Source organism: Toxorhynchites rutilus, chromosome 3, assembly GCF_029784135.1.
Source record: "Toxorhynchites rutilus septentrionalis strain SRP chromosome 3, ASM2978413v1, whole genome shotgun sequence".
NCBI lineage: Eukaryota > Metazoa > Arthropoda > Insecta > Diptera > Culicidae > Toxorhynchites > Toxorhynchites rutilus.
Genome location: NC_073746.1, coordinates 129,386,262 through 129,404,879, shown reverse-complemented (window position 1 = coordinate 129,404,879; position 18,618 = coordinate 129,386,262). Strand labels below are relative to the sequence as shown.

Genomic DNA, 18,618 nt, shown 5'->3' with positions numbered 1-18,618 from the left:
CAAAATATGTGAACGGAAGAATTGTCAAACGATCATTGTATTTTACATTTCCCTCTGAAATTATTGCACATCTCATGTTTACGTAGTTCTCGAACCGCGAAAGTTCATTCACCTCTAGTATCTGAAATGACGATTTTCCCAGGCTTCCCAGTTTAAAAGTACGTTTTAGGAAAACATATTCCGGTATGGACAACGACAAGCGAGTACATAAGTACTCAACACCACAAAATATCCCCGACTTGTATGTATTTGCAAAGCGGATTCCCCCAGGCACATTAATTTTGAAGCCCGTGTTAGGGAAACACAGCTCAGCGGGGAAAAAAACCACCCCCGACTTGCATGTTTTGACAAAGCGGATTCCCTCAGGCATATTGATTTTGAAGTCCGTGTTAGGGAAACACAGCTCGGTGGGAACAAAAATACCCCGACTTGCATGTATATTTGCAGAGTTGGTTTCCACAGGTACATCGATTTTGAAGTCTGTGTTGGGGAAACCGGAAATCGGGCCAATCGAAACTGGGCAGTTAGGATGTTTAGATAGCGCTTGACATTTTACAATTATTCAATTGTTCATCTAATGAAAAATAATATTTAATCAATTGTTATAAACGCGTAGAAATATTTTCTATCAATTGATGCAAATATTTTTCCGATCTGTTAGGAAATGTTCGAGTTATAAGCATTCGAAATACGGGTAGGCTTAGCACACAAATCGGCAGAACAAATGTATGGGAAAAAAGAAGTTCTTCAAGTTTTCATGAATTGAAACCGTTTAGAGATTAGCGAATTGTAATGTATAGCATATCAAACAAATGTTAAAGAATTTCCGATTCAATTGGTATGCAAATCATGAGAATTCGTTCATCGTGAAAATAGTTATTAACGTTAACTATATTTCATAAAAACGTGACCTGTTTTCTGATTTGGCTCCCTTGCTGAAAGACGTAGTTCTACGTCAAAAAAAATTGTTTTCGTAATTATTGATTGTATTTGTTTTTTATAATTTACATGGTCTCGGGGCCAATGGTGCTATATATTTTTATATTTTTTTTTCTTTATTTTTTATATTTTTTCTTGATTTCTTGATTGATTTTTTAAGTTTTTTAACCTAACATATTCAAAATTTAGAGATGTGTTCGTTTTTGAGTTATAATTTTTTCAAATGGTCTGATGGTCCGGAAAATCAGTCCTTTTACCAAAAATGACTTTTTTTTCAAAAATCCATAACTTTCGAACTACTGGGCCGAATCAAATGATCGACATATCAAATTAAAGTGCTTTGTTCAGCTTATGGATACACTGTCCCTGCTGATTTTCAACGATTTGGTGTCGAACACTCTCATTGATTACTGGGTTCGCCTTCAATCATTTTCGGATTACGGTAGCCTACGAACCGCCATGGGATAACTTTGGGAAACTCCAAATAGTTATATCACCACAATCGACTCTCCTAGTTTTCACTTGAAGGATCGATCTGTGTCATCTCTCGTCATCCGATTATGGTCTTCTATCTTCTCAAGCACCAACGTTCTCCACGTTCACTCTATCGAATTGATTTGGAGCGGATACCGCGCAGGACGCTAATTTACCTAGAATTTTTAAAACATTCTCTAATCTCAATTTAAAATCTATCCCTCTTTCAGACCGTGAACATATGCAATGCGTACGAAGACGACCGCTTCGATCCGAGTGTTGACGATGGTCAAGGCTTCCGCCATAAAACGATCCTTTGTATGGCGATCAAAAATTCGCTAGGTCAAATTATTGGCGTAATACAACTGATCAACAAGTTTGACGAACTTGTTAGTGTCACTTGTATGGGGGGAGTGATGAGAAACGAGTAACCCTTTTTCCTCTACTTTTAGATTTTTACTAAAAACGACGAGAACTTCGTGGAAGCGTTTGCTATATTCTGCGGAATGGGTATCCATAACACGCACATGTACGAGAAAGCAATCGTGGCGATGGCGAAGCAAAGTGTCACGTTGGAAGTGCTGAGCTACCATGCCTCGGCCACGATGGATGATGCTTATCGGTTACGAGTAAGCTTGTCATTCTTAATCATTCAGGAATTGCAATCAACAAATTTATTCATTTGCAGCAACTTAAAGTCCCATCGGCAGCATACTTTCAGCTGCATGATTTCAAGTTTGACGATCTGGAGATGGATGATGATGACACACTGAAGGCCTGCCTGCGAATGTTCCTAGATTTGGATCTGGTCGAGAGATTCCACATAGACTACGAGGTGCTGTGTCGGTGGTTGCTATCTGTGAAGAAAAACTACCGAAACGTTACCTACCACAATTGGCGGCATGCGTTCAATGTGACCCAGATGATGTTCGCGATCCTAACCTCGACACAGTGGTGGAAAATATTCGGTGAGATCGAGTGTCTTGCACTGATTATTGCCTGTTTATGTCACGATCTCGATCACCGTGGGACCAATAATTCGTTTCAAATTAAGTAAGTAGCGGCGATTTTTTTTTATCCCCTCCTCTCACCCCCAGTCTTCAGAATGTAACTCGGTGCTGATGTGCAACAAGATTTTTGCACACGATTGAGCTCCCACACCTTGTGTACACATGCACTCTGGCGAATGAGCACGCTCCGAAACACAGATGAAAAGTTTGGTTGTCAGCGCCGTTCTTGCGCCCAATTTTAAGCTGAAATTTGCACCGTGCTTGCGCCGTATTTCCATACTGCGCGCTTGAATCTGGATTGCTCTCTCTGTTGATATATTTTTCTTCACACAATCGTATACGGTTCAAATGGGGACGCGCTGTTGTTTTTATGCTTTGCTTAGAACGAACGAAAACAAAGCGGGCGCTAGAATTTGATATGTATGTGTGTGTGTGTATATAGAATGAGACGTGCATCACACAAGTGAGAAGAAATGTTTAGTATCTGAGTTCTGCACCAGGTACATTTTGCGCTGTCGTGCTTATAAATTTTTCGCACCAAGAGAGAATACGAGTTTTCTTTGAACGCGCACTGATGAAAATTAAACTCGAGCGCATCGTTGCGTTTGTTTTCTGAAGACTGCTCAACCCTATCTCGAAGATACTCTTATTTGAGGATCCTAGAGTTGGATTCCAATTATTAAAAAAAGACATAATCAAACATTTAGAAACGAGGTGAGTGGACAAGAAACATTAAGAACAAAAATGCACCAGTGAAAAATAATATTTCTTTTAAGAGATTCATAAAATAAGAGGAATAAGAATTAAATGGAAAATTAAAAAAACAAATAAACATGGAACATTAAGTTTACAAACTGTACTGGCAAGCATACAAAAGACGTTACATGAATGGATTATTGTGGTTGATCGATCTATATTACGAAAACATTTGTCATTAATTTGAGATATTGTTTTAATTTCTTTTTGAAATCATCAAAATGTGTGATAATTCGAATTTCAGATGGCAAGGCATTAAAACGAGATGGTCCATAAAGCAGAATGCGCTGCTGACCAATATTAGTTGTTGCTCTACTTCGCATTAAACGTTGTGCTTGTCGTGTTATGTCTTGATGATTTCCTATAGATATTGTCAAGTTATGGTGAATATTATTGTCATTTATAACGCTGTGGATAAGTTTAATAGTCTGAAATTCACGTAGTCCAAGAAGAGGCAGTATATTATTAGAATCAACGGAATATAAGTCTGAAGTCTGTATATTATTTTCAGACACCCATTTTGCAACAACTGTAATTTTTCAAGTTTCGTTTTACATGCATGTCCCCAAGCCACTATTCCATTATGTGCGATACAAAGTAGGATACTCTCTTCAATATACCACAAACTGAGGAATGTTTTTTTTTCTAAAGCATTTATTTGTTGTGCCCATGATAAACCTGTGTCTAAATGTATTCCAAAGTATTTAAAATGGTTCACCTTGTCAATCGAAACATCCTCAAACTTTGGGTCGGGACAAGCGAAGTTTTTTTTCCTATATTTTCGTCATCCATATTAAAAATATGAAATAAATAAATTACAGGTCAGTGAACATAGGACAGCGGAAGCAAGATGAGAAAACAAATAAAGCCTTGCGATGATTTGAATGCTTTCCCATTGCTGCACGCAAAAACAAGAATGAGTCCAGCCGAGTTTGCGAGCGAGCTATTCATCCTTATTCTTGTTTACGGCGTTTCAGACTTTCGTTCGAAAGACTTGATTCGAATAATTTCGAAAAATACATTCCTGTTTTCGCACGAATCCGTTCGAACAAGACCTCTTCCGAACGTAAACATTAGATGCAAGGTTTCATAAATCAATAAAATTTCATGCAAGATTTCATCAAAGCAACGATGAAAATGTCACCGTTCGTAAATTGGGCCGGAAAATCTACCCAATTATCGAATTTTACTCGCTAACTGGTTTGCAAAACAGCGAAACAATACTTCAAATTGAAGATGACGCCTTTTAATGTCAAAGATAACTCCAGTTGAAGATAGTCCAGTTAGCGAATAACTGTTGTATATGACGGGATGACGGAATGACATCTAAAGGGAGTGTCTTCCGGGTTGCAGCAACATGGGCAATTGTACAGTGAAAATTATATCAATAATAGGAAGATGGCAGCGATTATCATGCAAGGACTTATTGAGACCGGCATCACACCGCATCATAAAAATGAAACGAATAATCTTCATGATTCATATTCATAATTCTCAATGACTCAATTCATTCTATAATTGATTAAGCAGTAGAACCAATACGACTTGAGCTCGAATTATCCGAAAAAACTAAATACTGATTTAAGGTGAAGGGGGAGGGAAGCCATTGTAGTAGTATAGGTAAAACCACATGTAAAATGGGGAAATAGTGTTTGTGAGAGAAGAACAAAGCACACGTAAATAGATCAATTCACTTATCAGACTATGTGGCGCTTCATTGACACGAATCTTTGAATACATTTGAAAAAAATTACAATTCAATACTAAAGTAAAATGTACGAACGATATGTTCCGACGAACAATTGCAAATATAAATATACATAGAAGGTGCATTTGCATATGAAGTAAAATTCTATACGCTCGCGTATAGCGTAACATGAGCAAATTTATAACACATGCGAATTGGTGCTCTTTTGGTATTAACAAGTTCTTCCGCATAGTTGTATCGATGCATCGATGTTGATAATTCCTTAATATTTTTCTTCGTTGATCGTATTGTTTTCACATATTCACGTTGGAGAGCCTTAACCCTTCTCTTCGTTGGCCGAGGAATTTTGATTGAATGTAATACTTTTCCGTTTACTGTTTTTGAAAGCATAGGCAGTCGTGGCAGTGTTTCGAGCTCTGCAATACAATTTTCTTAACCAATGTTAAAGTTGCTAAAACTTACATTATAGACCCATCAAACGTAAAAACAATGATATCAACACAATTTTATTCTATTGACTTTCATGACATGAAACGCTATGACTCAGGAATAACATTTAATTGAGTGGTTTTTTAGCTGTTTCGATGATGTTGTCTGGCATTATTGTCGAACAAATAACAATGCTTTCACCAATACAAACAAAGCCATTGCGGAAAATTAAAAAATGAAAATTTAACTTTCAGAGCACTAGCTCGAGTTTTCCGACGTTTTTCACTATACAGTGCGACAGCAGATGAAAATTTTATATCTTGTGAGTAATCGACTAGAGTTTGGTTTATATTATTTGATGGGAAGTGTACGAAAACGATAATTTTCTTCATACTGTTTCGCAAAATTATTGTTTTTTTGGCGAGGGGTGAGGAACGGAGATGGAAGAAAATGAGCGCCATTTGTGGCTAGCTTCCACTTTCACCTTAACAAACAGACGTGATTCGCAAGAAAAAAAAGACGTTTGGTAGGCAGATGAAAACACGCATTCGTACGAAAACAAGAATAGGCGTTTCATTTGAATTGTTCAATTTTCGAAAGTTCCAATGGATAGATATTCGTATTACAAATGGGGCATACTTTCAAACGTTTTCTATTCGTTCGAAAACAAGAATGAGGATGATTGTGAAACACGCTGTAATTGATTTTTTTCACGTCACATCAAAGCGTTGTACAGAGACTCCCACTTATACATGAGCACTATTCAAATTTAAACGATGAACTATAATAATTTGCTCGATGGTGTTTTGCTGTTTTGTCAATTTCACTCAAAATAGTGCACGAATTCACTTGAACTCAGTTCTCACAGCTAACTCAGACTCTTAAATTTGGGAAAACAACACCACATCAGAAGGAAATTCACTTAAACACATATGTTTTAAAAACTTTATGACGAGGACATAAAAGCCCTATCAACCACAATAATACAGGGCTGCCAGATGTGAGATGTGATTATTTTTTCCAATCTGGTCATTCTAAGCGAATTTAATTGTTTTTGCAGAGCATCATCACCTCTAGCTCAATTATACTCCACTTCGACAATGGAACATCACCACTTTGATCAATGTTTGATGATCATCAACAGTCCTGGGAATCAAATTTTGTTGAATATGTCATCCGAGGATTATAGCCGCGTTATAAAAGTATTAGAGGACGCGATCCTGTCGACCGATCTGGCGGTGTACTTCAGGTATTTAAATTCTCAACTATTTGATGAAAAATTTAGTTCATCAAATTCTTCGCAATTTCAGGAAGCGTGGCGCATTTCTGAATCTAGCAAAACCAAATACCCAACCTACGCTGTGGCAAACGGAAGAACCCCGCTCGCTACTGCGAGCGATGAGCATGACGGTGTGCGATCTGGCGGCCATCACTAAGCCTTGGGAGATCGAGAAACGGGTCGCGGAGCTCGTGAGTTCCGAGTTCTTCGAGCAGGGTGACATGGAACGGCACGGTTTGAACATTACACCGATAGTGAGTTTATATACTGCCGAATGGATTTGATTTTTTTAAATTTTTGCATTGCTCATTTCTAATTCAGGACATAATGGATCGCGAGAAAGAAGATCAGTTACCAATGATGCAAGTTGGATTCATCGATTCGATTTGCTTGCCCATTTATGAGGTTTGTAAAATTAAAACAATCGAAAAACTTGGTAGCTCATGCATATCTCTTCTTTTTAGGCATTTGCTTCTCTCTCAGACAAATTGGAGCCCCTAGTTGAGGGAGTCAGAACTAACAAGAAACACTGGATTGATTTGGCGCAGAGTTCGGAGGCAAAGTTTGTGAATAACAATAACGACGCCACGAGTCAGAATAACAACAGCCAGAGTTCCAACAACGGCTGCGAAAAATTCAGTGAAAATAAACGACCTACATTAGGATCACCCACAAGTAAAGTCGAATGCAGTAAGGAAGGTGAAAGTCAGGGTACTGATAACGATAACCATAGTATAGGTAGCCACGAGATCAATAGTACTAGCAACTTTGCGGAGAAGATTGTCGGTCGACTGGGTGTGGATCTGACAACGACCTCCCCCTTTACCGAGGTCCCGTCCTATCTAATGACTAAGAAGGAGAACGGTTGGGTACACCATGGCACTGATAAAATTCGGCTTCTTCGGTTAACCTCACTAGAGGATAAGGCCGGCTGCGGCGAGCAACCCGTTCTGGACCAATGAAACAAACAAAACTTACATTCACAAATATTTTCACTTACCCGCGACAAGTATTCAACAATAAACGTACGAATTTATCCTAGCCACTTCGCGAGACCATTTTCCACATCCACACAAATCGAGCAAACTTTTTTCACCGCCTAAGTTATTTTATTCTCGCTTCAGAAAGCTCTCTGTGAGGCTAAGCGCTTCCTAAAACAAAACGTGTTCACATGTGCTTACATGTGCAACTGGTTTCAATTGTTGTGGATTCCATAAAATACACAAAAAAAACAAGATGATGATGATGATGTTGGATTAAAGAGGCTTTAAACTTTTCAGTTCGTTCACCTCTAAACAAAAACAAGACAAAATCGTCATCCAATTTGAAAATTCTTTGATGTGGTGCTACATTGATGTATATACACAAAACCCAATCCCGGATTCTCATGTGTTTCTGTAGATTACTTAAGGATACAATAATACAATAATAAAAAAAAATGCAGCACTAGTCAGCAGATTATAATATAGTACTTTGTAAAATTTGTATAGGCTGTAAGAGGTAAGCTAGCGAGTAATTGCGAATGGTGTGCAACAATGAAGCGCTGGAAACGAATTGATGAATACGAAGCCAACTCAATGATTTGGTGGGAATAACATCTGGAGGGCATGAATCGATTCGATGAGATTGTTACTAAGGCGATGTTAGCGAGCGTTATTACTTCAGATAGTTTGAATCCTGATTCCTTTCCACTGCACCGATAAGATTAATGTAATATTAAATCTGTAAACCGAACACAAATACTATGCTCAAGTCATATGCTATAATGGAACTTCAAAAGAATATCCCTTTTCTATCCCTTATGTTGGGTAACATGAGCGGTGAATTTTATTGGTGATACATTTAATTTTTTAATATTGTAGTTCTCAGATTTCCGTGAAAAGCGGTAGTTTTGCAAAATATTGTATCCGTATTTTTCTATTTTTTTATTGGGGTGTCCATTTCCATTTTAGTGTGGTCCAAAAAATCAAAATTTCCCCTTTTTTCGAAAATATTTTTTTTTTCAAAAATTCGCACAGGAATATTGGAAAAAAACATGTCAACTTTGAAAAATCATAACTTAAAAACGAAAAAAAAAAACGCCTCGACATATGTTATATGAAAAATCTTCAGCTTTCCAGAGAAAATATGAAAATATATAGCGCCTTTGGTCCCGAGACTATGAAAAAAATAAAAAACGAATACAATTAATAATAACGAGAGCTGAATTCGAATTTTCTGCAGGTATAGTATTTTTTCGAAAAAGACCAGGGATTGGCTTTAATTTAATATATCGATCATGTAAACCGGTCTAGTAATTCAAAAGCTATAAGGAAAAAGGAAAAAGTTTATTTTTCGGAAAACCCTAAAATGGAATGACAAAATAAAAATATGCGGGTCGAATGGTTTGCAATAAAGAACAAAACTACCTATTTTCAAGAAAATCTGAGAGCCAATACAGGTCGGACTCGATTATTCGAAGACTCGATTATCCGGGATTCGATTATCCGGAGTATTTTATTTTTGATTTTCGGAAATTTTGAATGATTTGTATAATAATTCCATATTGAATAGCCAATATGGGTATCAAATGAAAGGGCTTGACTTGTAAAACACAGTTATTTATGACAAATGCAAATCCAAGATGGCCGCCACAACAAAATGGTGGAATACATATTTTCTCAGAACCCCATCAATATGGGTATCAAATGAAAGGCTTGACTAGTAGAATACAGCTATTTATGAAAAATGCAAATCCAAGATGGCCGCCACCACAAGATGGCGCCATATATATTTTTCACAACCCCATCAATATGGGTATCAAATGAAAGGGTTTGACTAGTAGAATACAGTTATTTATGAAAAATGCAAATCCAAGATGGACGCCACCACAAGATGGTGCCATATATTTTTTTCCAACCCCTTCAATATGGGTATCAAATGAAAGGGCTTGACTAGTAGAACACAGTAGATCATGAAAAATACTAATCCAAGATGGCCGCAGTTCCCAAATAACTGATTACTTTATAATGGTTTCATGCAGCTTGCCCTGTTTGTATGCATGTTTGTGTGTTCGTAGGATTGCCCCACATTAATTGAAATTTGATCCCGTTCCTGATCACTGATTGATCTGAAATTTGGAACATACCTTTAATTCTATTGCCATTATAAAACTGCGTATTCCATGATGGGTAACTTCGATATAACGTACATTTTACTTTCAAAATTGTACGTTATATCGAAACATAATAAAGAACTCAGAAACGTAGCTTATCTTACTTTGTTGTGTTGCTGTTTGAGTAAGGTTAATGGATAAATTCAACTAGAAGACGAAGCCAACCTTTCTCATAATGTTTCTCTCCGTACTGTTGATTAAAATTAAATTCATTTAGAATCCGGAATCACAAAACAGTTGCACTTCGGGATTGGTTGAAAGTACAAACCAAGCTTTAGTATCAAAATACAAATAATTCATTGTTCTTTTGGATAAATACTATTCAAAAAATTATTCCTTTGGACTTTGAAAATGTGTACGTTATAACGAGGGTACGCTATATCGAAGTTTCCTTGTATTGAAGGGAATGCAAAAAATACATAGTCGACTATTTAGTGGCGGTTACCTTTTCGAGTTTATGTTGTTCATAATGTAGTCTATTCTCCAAGTCAAGCCATTCAGCCATTTTTTAGGGGCGGCCAAATTGATTTTTTCAAGCAGTTTTATAATGGCAGTATAATTAAAGGTATGTTCCAAATTTCAGAACAATCAGTGATCAGGAACGGGGTCAAATTTCAATTAATGTGGGACAATCCTACAAACACTCAAACATACATACAAACAGGGCAAGCTGAATGAAACCATTAAAAAGTAATCAGCTATTTGCGGATTGTGGTCATCTTGGATTTGAATTTTTCATGATCTACTATGTTCTACTAGTCGAGCACTTTCATTTGATACCCATATTGATCTGGTTTTGAAAAAAATATATATATTTGGCGCCACTTTGTGGTGGCGGTCATTTTGACGTAGGACTACGTCTAACCGGAAGATATAGGGGGTGAAATGGAAATCTAGGCACTGAACAAGTAGGAAAAAATGCAAGATTTGGAACGCTTATAACTCGAGCATTTCTCAATAGATCGCAAAGGTTTTTGCATCAATTGATAGGAAATATATCTACGCATCTATCATAACGAATAACATTTCATTTTTCTTGAGATAAATATTTGAATAATTGTGAAATATCAAGCATTGTCCAAATGCACTATGTGCCCATTTTTGATTGGTCCATTTTGTGCTCCTCAAATCGTACCGACCAAAACGGGCAACCAGAGCAGCAGCGAAATACAATGAAGCACGATTGGAAAGGAAAAAGAAAAAAAATGAGGGAAACATTGGTCGCAGTCTCACACATGCGTAATTCTCGAGCCAGCCAGTCAGCTTAAAAATCCCCGCTCCGCTGCCGTAACGATCATTCTTTGTGTGGACACCGACTGGACAACATCGTTGCTGGACGAGCTGAACGGCGAGGGATCGAGTGCCTTTCTCAAGGCAAGATGGCGGAGGTGGTAGCGCTGGAGTAGAGTAGAGTAGAGTTTTCAAAGGGCCTTCCTCAAGGCTAGAGACGAATGAACTGCAAAAGTTTAAAGTCTCTATAATACAATACCTTCCTTCCTTCCGTAACGATCATTCTCATTCAAACCGTACACCACATCGGTTCGCATCACAACACATCAACAAACCAACCCAAGCAGCCATGTCTGGACATGGTAAAGGAGGAAAAGTGAAGGGAAAGGCAAAATCCCGCTCGAATCGTGTTGATCTGGAGTTCCCCGCAAGGGTAGCTAGGCCGAGCGCGTTAGTACCAGTGCACCAGTCCACCTAGCCGGCGTTATATAGTTTCGGCCGCCGAAGTGATCGAGTTAGCTGGTAAAGCTGCTCGCGACGATAAGAAAACCCGCATTCGGAACAGAACACATTCGGTTCGGTGGACATCAAGACAACAGGCAGTTGCAGCGAGTGGCAAACGCAATCGCAAAACGGCATCAGGTAGCAGAAGAAAAAAGTTTGTTCTTTTTACAATCTGCTTTGGTGGCAAATCCAGAACAAGGCGGCATCGAGGGCGTTCGAAATGGTTTTTTTCAAAACCACGAGTACAGGGAAACTTCGATATAACGTACCCTCGATATAACATCACTCGATATAACGTACATTTTACCTCGATATAACGTACACATTTCCAAAGTGTAAAGGACATTTTTCTTCAATATTTTTTTTCTGATATAACAATGAATTATCTGTATTGTGATGCTAAAACAAGTTTTGTATCTTCAATAAAACCTGAAATACAGCTGGTTTTGTGATTCCGGATTCTAAATGAATCAAGCTTCAATCAACAGTACGAAGGGAAACATCATGAGACAAGCTAGCTTCGTCTTCTGATTGAAGTTATTCATTAAATTTACTAAAACAGCAACACAATCATGTATTATAGACTACGTTTGTGAGTACTTTGTTATGCTTCGATATAACGTATAATTCGATACAACGTACAATTTTGAAAGTGAAATGTACGTTATATCGAAGTTTACCTGTACTAAGTTTTCTAAATTGGAACCATTCCATAAAAAGACGGGTGTGTAATGTCGGGGACATAACCGGAGTGACGTAGGACTATACAAAGGGGACAGCTTTTGTTAAATATATATTTTAAATATATTGTTTTATTTTCTTCTCCTACGTGAATACCTACCTATCTACCTGAAAAATGAATTAGTTTACTGTTTACTCTTTATGAACATGTTGGTGGTTCTGAAAAGAACCTTTGGTGTTGTGTTTCGTTTTTATGATGTGATGCGATGCGATGCTAAACGATGCCAAACAACCACACTGGTTTACGGCTTGAAAGAAAATAAGAATTTTTTTGGGATCCGCGCGTTTTGTACTCTAGCGGTACACACTCACAGGATAGAGACAAATCGGCAGACTCAGCCAAAGGGGCGAGTCCAACGAGACGAACGAATGAGCTTTAAAAGGCAGCGATAAAATCGAAGATGGCGCTGATGACCATACCGCAAATTAAATATAATAAATGTTTCGAGGATTGGAGTGCTGGCATAAGTGTGTTGCAGTCGATGGGGAGTACTTTGAAGGGGGCTGTATCGATATTGATGTATAGTCAAAAATACACTCATTACGATTTGTTCGCTCGTTGGATTCACATGCAGGCTAAAAAGGGTCCTTTTCAGGATCACAAAATTATCTTCCATCTAAAGAGTTTATTATTTCGTTATCACTTGATATCCCCATCTTGTTCGGCTAAACTTTCCTGTTTAGCGATTGCGTTTGCCACTCGCCACAGCTTTCATAGTTGGAAAATTTCTTCCCATCCATCTTGTGACATATTGTACAGTAAATTACATTCAATGGCACGTCGCATTACCACCACTCAGTATCGGATTGGAGGTAATTTTAACCTGTAATTGAACATTTGCGATGACAGTGGTACAGTATCGACCTTCAATGTGGGGTCATAATTTGGACCCTGCACTCTATGTTTACAAAAATGACCAACTAAATATGTCGCATTATAGGTCCGTCCAATTAGCTAAATGTCGAGCTAAATGTAAATTACTGTACTTTCAATCTAGAAGCAATTTGAGAATTGGTGAAAATTGTATAATCGGGAAAGTCAATAAGCTCAGAACAACTGCCAAATTCACATACTCATCATATCCTGGCAAACAAATTATGAAAAAATCAATTTGTGTTTTATTATTATTTTGGATATTATTTTCGAATGCATGTTATACAACTTATACAACTTCGTAAACTCTTTTTTGAAAGGTTTAATGGCCCTGATAAGCGCCGTGTTTTATGGAATGGTTCCAATTTAGAAAACTTAGTACTTGTGGTTTTGAAAAAAACCACTTCGAACACTCTCGATGCCGCCTTGTTCTGGATTTGCCACCAAAGCAGTTTGTATAAAGAACAAACTTTTTTCTTCTGCTACCTGCTGCCGTTTTGCGATTGCGTTTGCCACCCGCCACTCGCTGCAACTGCTTGTTGTTGTCTTGGTGCCCACGGAACCGATTGTGGTCTGTTCTGAATGCGGATTTTCGTATCGTCGCGATCCTCCTTTGCTCCTTTGCTCCTTTGCCATGTCCAGACATGGCTGCTTGTGTTGGTTTGTTGATGTGATGTGATGCGAAACGATGTGGTGTATGGTTTGGATGAGAATGATCCTTACGGCAGCGGAGCGGGGATTTTTAAGCTGACTGGCTGACTCGAGAATTACGCATGTGTTTTCTTTTTCCTTTCCAATCGTGCTTCATTGTATTTCGCTGCTGCTCTGGTTGCCCGTCTTGGTCGGTACGATTTGAGGAGCACAAAATGGACCAATCAAAAATGGGCACATAGTGTATTTGGACAATGCTTGATATTTCAAAATTATTCAATTGTTTATCTCAAGAAAAATGAAATGATATTCGTTATGATAGATGCGTAGATATATTTCCTATCAATTGATGCAAACACCTGTGCGATCTATTGAGAAATGCCCGAGTTATAAGCGTTCCAAATCTTGCATTTTTTCCTACTTGTTCAGTGCCTAGATTTCCATTTCACCCCCTATATCTTCCGGTTAGACGTAGTCCTACGTCAAAACAAGGCGCTTTTCAGGGCCATTAAACCTTCCAAAAAAGAGTTTAGGAAATAAAGTTCAATGCTTTCTAAAACATTATCCAAAATAATAATAAAACACAAATTGATGTTTTCATAATTTGTTTGCCAGGATCTGATGAGTATGTGAATTTGGCAGTTGTTCTGAGCTTATTGATATTTGGGGACTTTCCTGATTATTCTATTTTCACCAATTCTTAAATTGTTTCCAGATTGAAAGTACAGTAATTTACAATTAGTTCGACATTTAGCTAATTGGATGGATCTGTAATGCGACATTTTTGTAAACATAGAGTTCGGGTCCAAATTATGACCCACATTGAAAGTCGACACTGTTCCACTGTCATCGCAAATGTTCAATTACAGGTTAAAATCGCCTCCAATGCGACACTGAGTGTTTCTCTGGCACGTCGCATTAAATGTAATTTACTGAACAACATGTCACAAGCTGGATGGGAAGAAATTTTCCAACTGTGAAAGCTGTGGCGAGTGGCAAACGCAATAGCTAAACAGGAAGGTTTAACCGAACAAGATGGGAATATCGAGTGATAACAAAAACACAACACCAAAGGTTCTTTTCAGAACCATCAACATGTTCATAAAGAGTAAACAGTAAACTAATCCATTTTTCAGGTAGATAGGTAGGTATTCAAGTAGGAGAAGAAAATAAAACAATATATAAAAAATATATATTTAACAAAAGCTGTCCCCTTTGTATAGTCCTACGTCACTCCGGTTATGTCCCCGACATTACCCACCCGTCTTTTGAATTTGCATTTTTAATAAATAACTGTGTTCTACTAGTCAACCCCTTTCATTTGATGCAGGTCAGACGCGATTGTATGTGATTCTATTATATACAATTTTGGACTCGATTATATACAGTTTGGAAAATATTTTTTTTATATTTCAAATATGACTTATTTCAAGAATAAATGTAACCTTTCAACGTTAAGGTGAAATTTGAGTGACTATTACATGTACAGTGGGGTAAAAATATTGATTTTTGGAGATTTTGCTTGATTTTTTACCAGGAATTTTTTATATCGATATTGCAGCCAAATTAAGTAAGATAGAATTTTGGTGTCAAAGAACAAATTGTAGAGCGGTTTGAGAGCTTAAATTTAATTGATAGGAACAATCCAATTAGTACAATTTTTAGGATAAAAGTAATAATAAGTTTTTCACTTCCAAAAATGTTATTAAAATACACTAATTTAGATGTTCCACTACTATATCCTATACTAAATTTTCTCATCTTTCAAATGAAGGCAACAGAGTTGTCTTCCGTAGCTTTTTAATGTAGAACCAGTTTGAGGCAACAGAGTCCGAAACAGAAAAAAAGACGGGTGGGTAATGTCGGGGACATAACCGGAGTGACGTAGGACTATACAAAGGGGACAGCTTTTGTTAAATATATATTTTAAATATTTTGTTTTATTTTCTTCTCCTACGTGAATACCTACCTATCTACCTGAAAAATGGATTAGTTTACTGTTTACTCTTTATGAACACGATGATGGTTCTGAAAAGAACCTTTGGTGTTGTGTTTTTGTTATCACTCGATATTCCTATCTTGTTCGGTTAAACCTTCCTGTTTAGCTATTGCGTTTGCCACTCGCCATAGCTTTCACAGTTGAAAAATTTCTTCCCATCCAGCTTGTGACATGTTGTTCAGTAAATTACATTTAATGCGACGTGCCGGAGAAACACTTTGCCACTCACTGAAACTAATTGTTGCCTTGATGAGCGCCGAACCGAAGCTGCTCTGTTCTTGATGCGGGTTTTCTGATTGTCGTGAGCAGCTTTGCAAGCCAACTCGAGCACTCCGACGGCCGAAACTCTATAATCGCTGTTAGGTATACTGGTGCTCCGGCACCAATCCGTTCGGCCTAGTTACCCTTGCGGAGCAATCAGTGAATGCGACCAACAGGGAACTGGAGACCTGCACGGTTCGAGTGAGACTTTGCCTTTCCCTTAACTTGTCCTCCTTTGTTACGTCCACGATGCCGATGCCGTACAACCACACGGGTTTACGGTTTGAAAGAAAATAAGATATTTTTTTGGGGTCCGCGTGTTTTATACTCAAGCGGTACACACTCACAGGATAGAGACAAATCGGCAGACTCAGCCAGAGGGGCGAGTCCAACGAGACGAACGAATGAGCGTTAGAAGGGAGCGATGGCAACATGCACATGCAGGCTAAAAAGGGTCCTTTTCAGGATCACACAATTATCTTCAATCTAAAGGGTTTATTGTTTTGTTATCACTCGATATCCCAATCTTGTTCGGCTAAACCTTTCTGTTTAGCGATTGCGTTTGCCACTCGCCACAGCTTTCACAGTTGGAAAATTTCTTCTCATCCAGCTTTGTGACATGTTATACAGTAAATTACATTCAATGCGACGTGCCGAAGCGCCACTCAGTGTCGCATTGGAGGCGATTTTAACCTGTAATTGAACATTTGCGATTACAGTGGTACAGTGTCGACTTTCAATGTGGGGTCATAATTTGGATCTCTATGTTTACAAAAATGTCCAACTAAATAAGTCGCATTACATGTCCGTCCAATTAGCTAAATGTCGAACTAATAGTAAATTACTGTATTTTCAAACTGGAAACAATTTAAGAATTGGTGAAAATTGAATAATCAGGAAAGTCCCCAACTATCAATAAGCTCAGAACAACTGCCAAATTCACATACTCATCAGATCCTGGCAAACAAATTATGAAAAAATCAATTTGTGTTTTATTATTATTTTGGATAATGTTTTAGAAAGCATTGAACTGTATTTCCTAAACTCTTTTTTGGAAGGTTTAATGGCCCTGAAATGCGCCTTGTTTTATGGAATGGTTCCAATTTAGAAAACTTAGTACTCGTGGTTTTGAAAAAAACCATTTCGAACGCCCTTGATGTCGCCTTGTTCTGGATTTGCCACCAAAGCAGTTTGTATAAAGAACAAACTTTTTTCTTTTGCTACCTGATGCCGTTTTGCGATTGCGTTTGCCACTCGCCACTCGCTGCAACTGCCTGTTGTCTTGATGTCCACCGAACCGAATGTGTTCTGTTCCGAATGCGGGTTTTCTTATCATCGCGTGCAGCTTTGCCAGCTAACTCGATCACTTCGGCGGCCGAAACTATATAACGCCGGCTAGGTGGACTGGTGCACTGGTACTAACGCGCTCGGCCTAGCTACCCTTGCGGGGAACTTCAGATCAATACGGTTCGAACGGGATTTTGCCTTTCCCTTCACTTTTCCTCCTTTACCATGTCCAGACATGGCTGCTTGTGTTGGTTTGTTGATGTGTTGTGATGCGAACCGATGTGGTGTACGGTTTGAATGAGAATGATCGTTACGGCAGCGGAGCGGGGATTTTTAAGCTGACTGGCTGGCTCGAGAATTACGCATGTGTGAGACTGCGACCAATGTTTCGTTAATTTTTTTCTTTTTCCTTTCCAATCGTGCTTCATTCTATTTCGCTGCTGCTCTGGTTGCCCGTTTTGGTCGGTACGATTTGAGGAGCACAAAATGGACCAATCAAAAATGGGCACATAGTGCATTTTGACAATGCTTGATATTTCACAATTATTCAATTATTTATCTCAAGAAAAATGAAATGTTATTCGTTATGATAGATGCGTAGATATATTTCCTATCAATTGATGCAAACACCTTTGCGATCTATTGAGAAATGCTCGAGTTATAAGCGTTCCAAATCTTGCATTTTTTCCTACTTGTTCAGTGCCTAGATTTCCATTTCACCCCCTATATCTTCCGGTTAGACGTAGTCCTACGTCAAAAGTTCTATAACTCTGTCATTGTTGAAATTCGAACATATGCGTAGAAGGATTTTTTTTTTCATCAAATATGATCGCCTTTCACCTCCTGAGAGAATCTGGATAAATTTATTTTTTTCATGTGAGAAAGGTGTTTTCTGACTTTAAGGGGATGAATCAAAAACCAAATTCCTCTTTTATATTCAAAAAACAAACAATACATGCAAAAAAAACGAATGAAAAAAAATTTTTTTGTGACTCGATTATCCGGAGTGAAAAAAAAAATCAATACTCCGGATAATCGATTTCGACCTGTATATCGGTTTGGCATGGAGTGGCTGTATATATATATATATATATATATATATATATATATATAGATATATATTAGATTGCCAATGTAAATGGCCATCTTGAATTTTCAAAGCGAACTTGATTAAAAATGTTGGTTCCCACGAAAAACTACCCTATGCAAAATATCAGCTCAATCTGACTTCATTTGCTAGTGTCGCACAGCAGTCAGAGTTTGAGTTTTTTGAAAACTGAAAAACACCCAAGAGAAGAGTATAGGAAATCGGAGTTAATAAA

General features: G+C 37.9%; 1 protein-coding gene across 16 annotated transcripts in view; it reads left to right on the top strand.

Annotated features, from left to right (window-relative positions):
- Positions 1-8,340, top strand: part of LOC129775065 (dual 3',5'-cyclic-AMP and -GMP phosphodiesterase 11-like) — a 375,931-nt gene extending 367,591 nt beyond the window's left edge. For all 16 annotated transcript variants that reach the window (XM_055779279.1, XM_055779278.1, XM_055779280.1 and 13 more), the window contains 7 exons: positions 1,644-1,802; positions 1,866-2,042; positions 2,102-2,466; positions 6,377-6,565; positions 6,627-6,849; positions 6,917-7,000; positions 7,060-8,340. In XM_055779279.1, coding sequence (XP_055635254.1) covers positions 1,644-1,802; positions 1,866-2,042; positions 2,102-2,466; positions 6,377-6,565; positions 6,627-6,849; positions 6,917-7,000; positions 7,060-7,557 — 1,695 coding nt within the window. In that variant the 3' untranslated portion in view covers positions 7,558-8,340. The remainder of the gene's footprint in view (positions 1-1,643; positions 1,803-1,865; positions 2,043-2,101; positions 2,467-6,376; positions 6,566-6,626; positions 6,850-6,916; positions 7,001-7,059) is intronic.
- Positions 8,341-18,618: the final 10,278 nt, after the last annotated feature.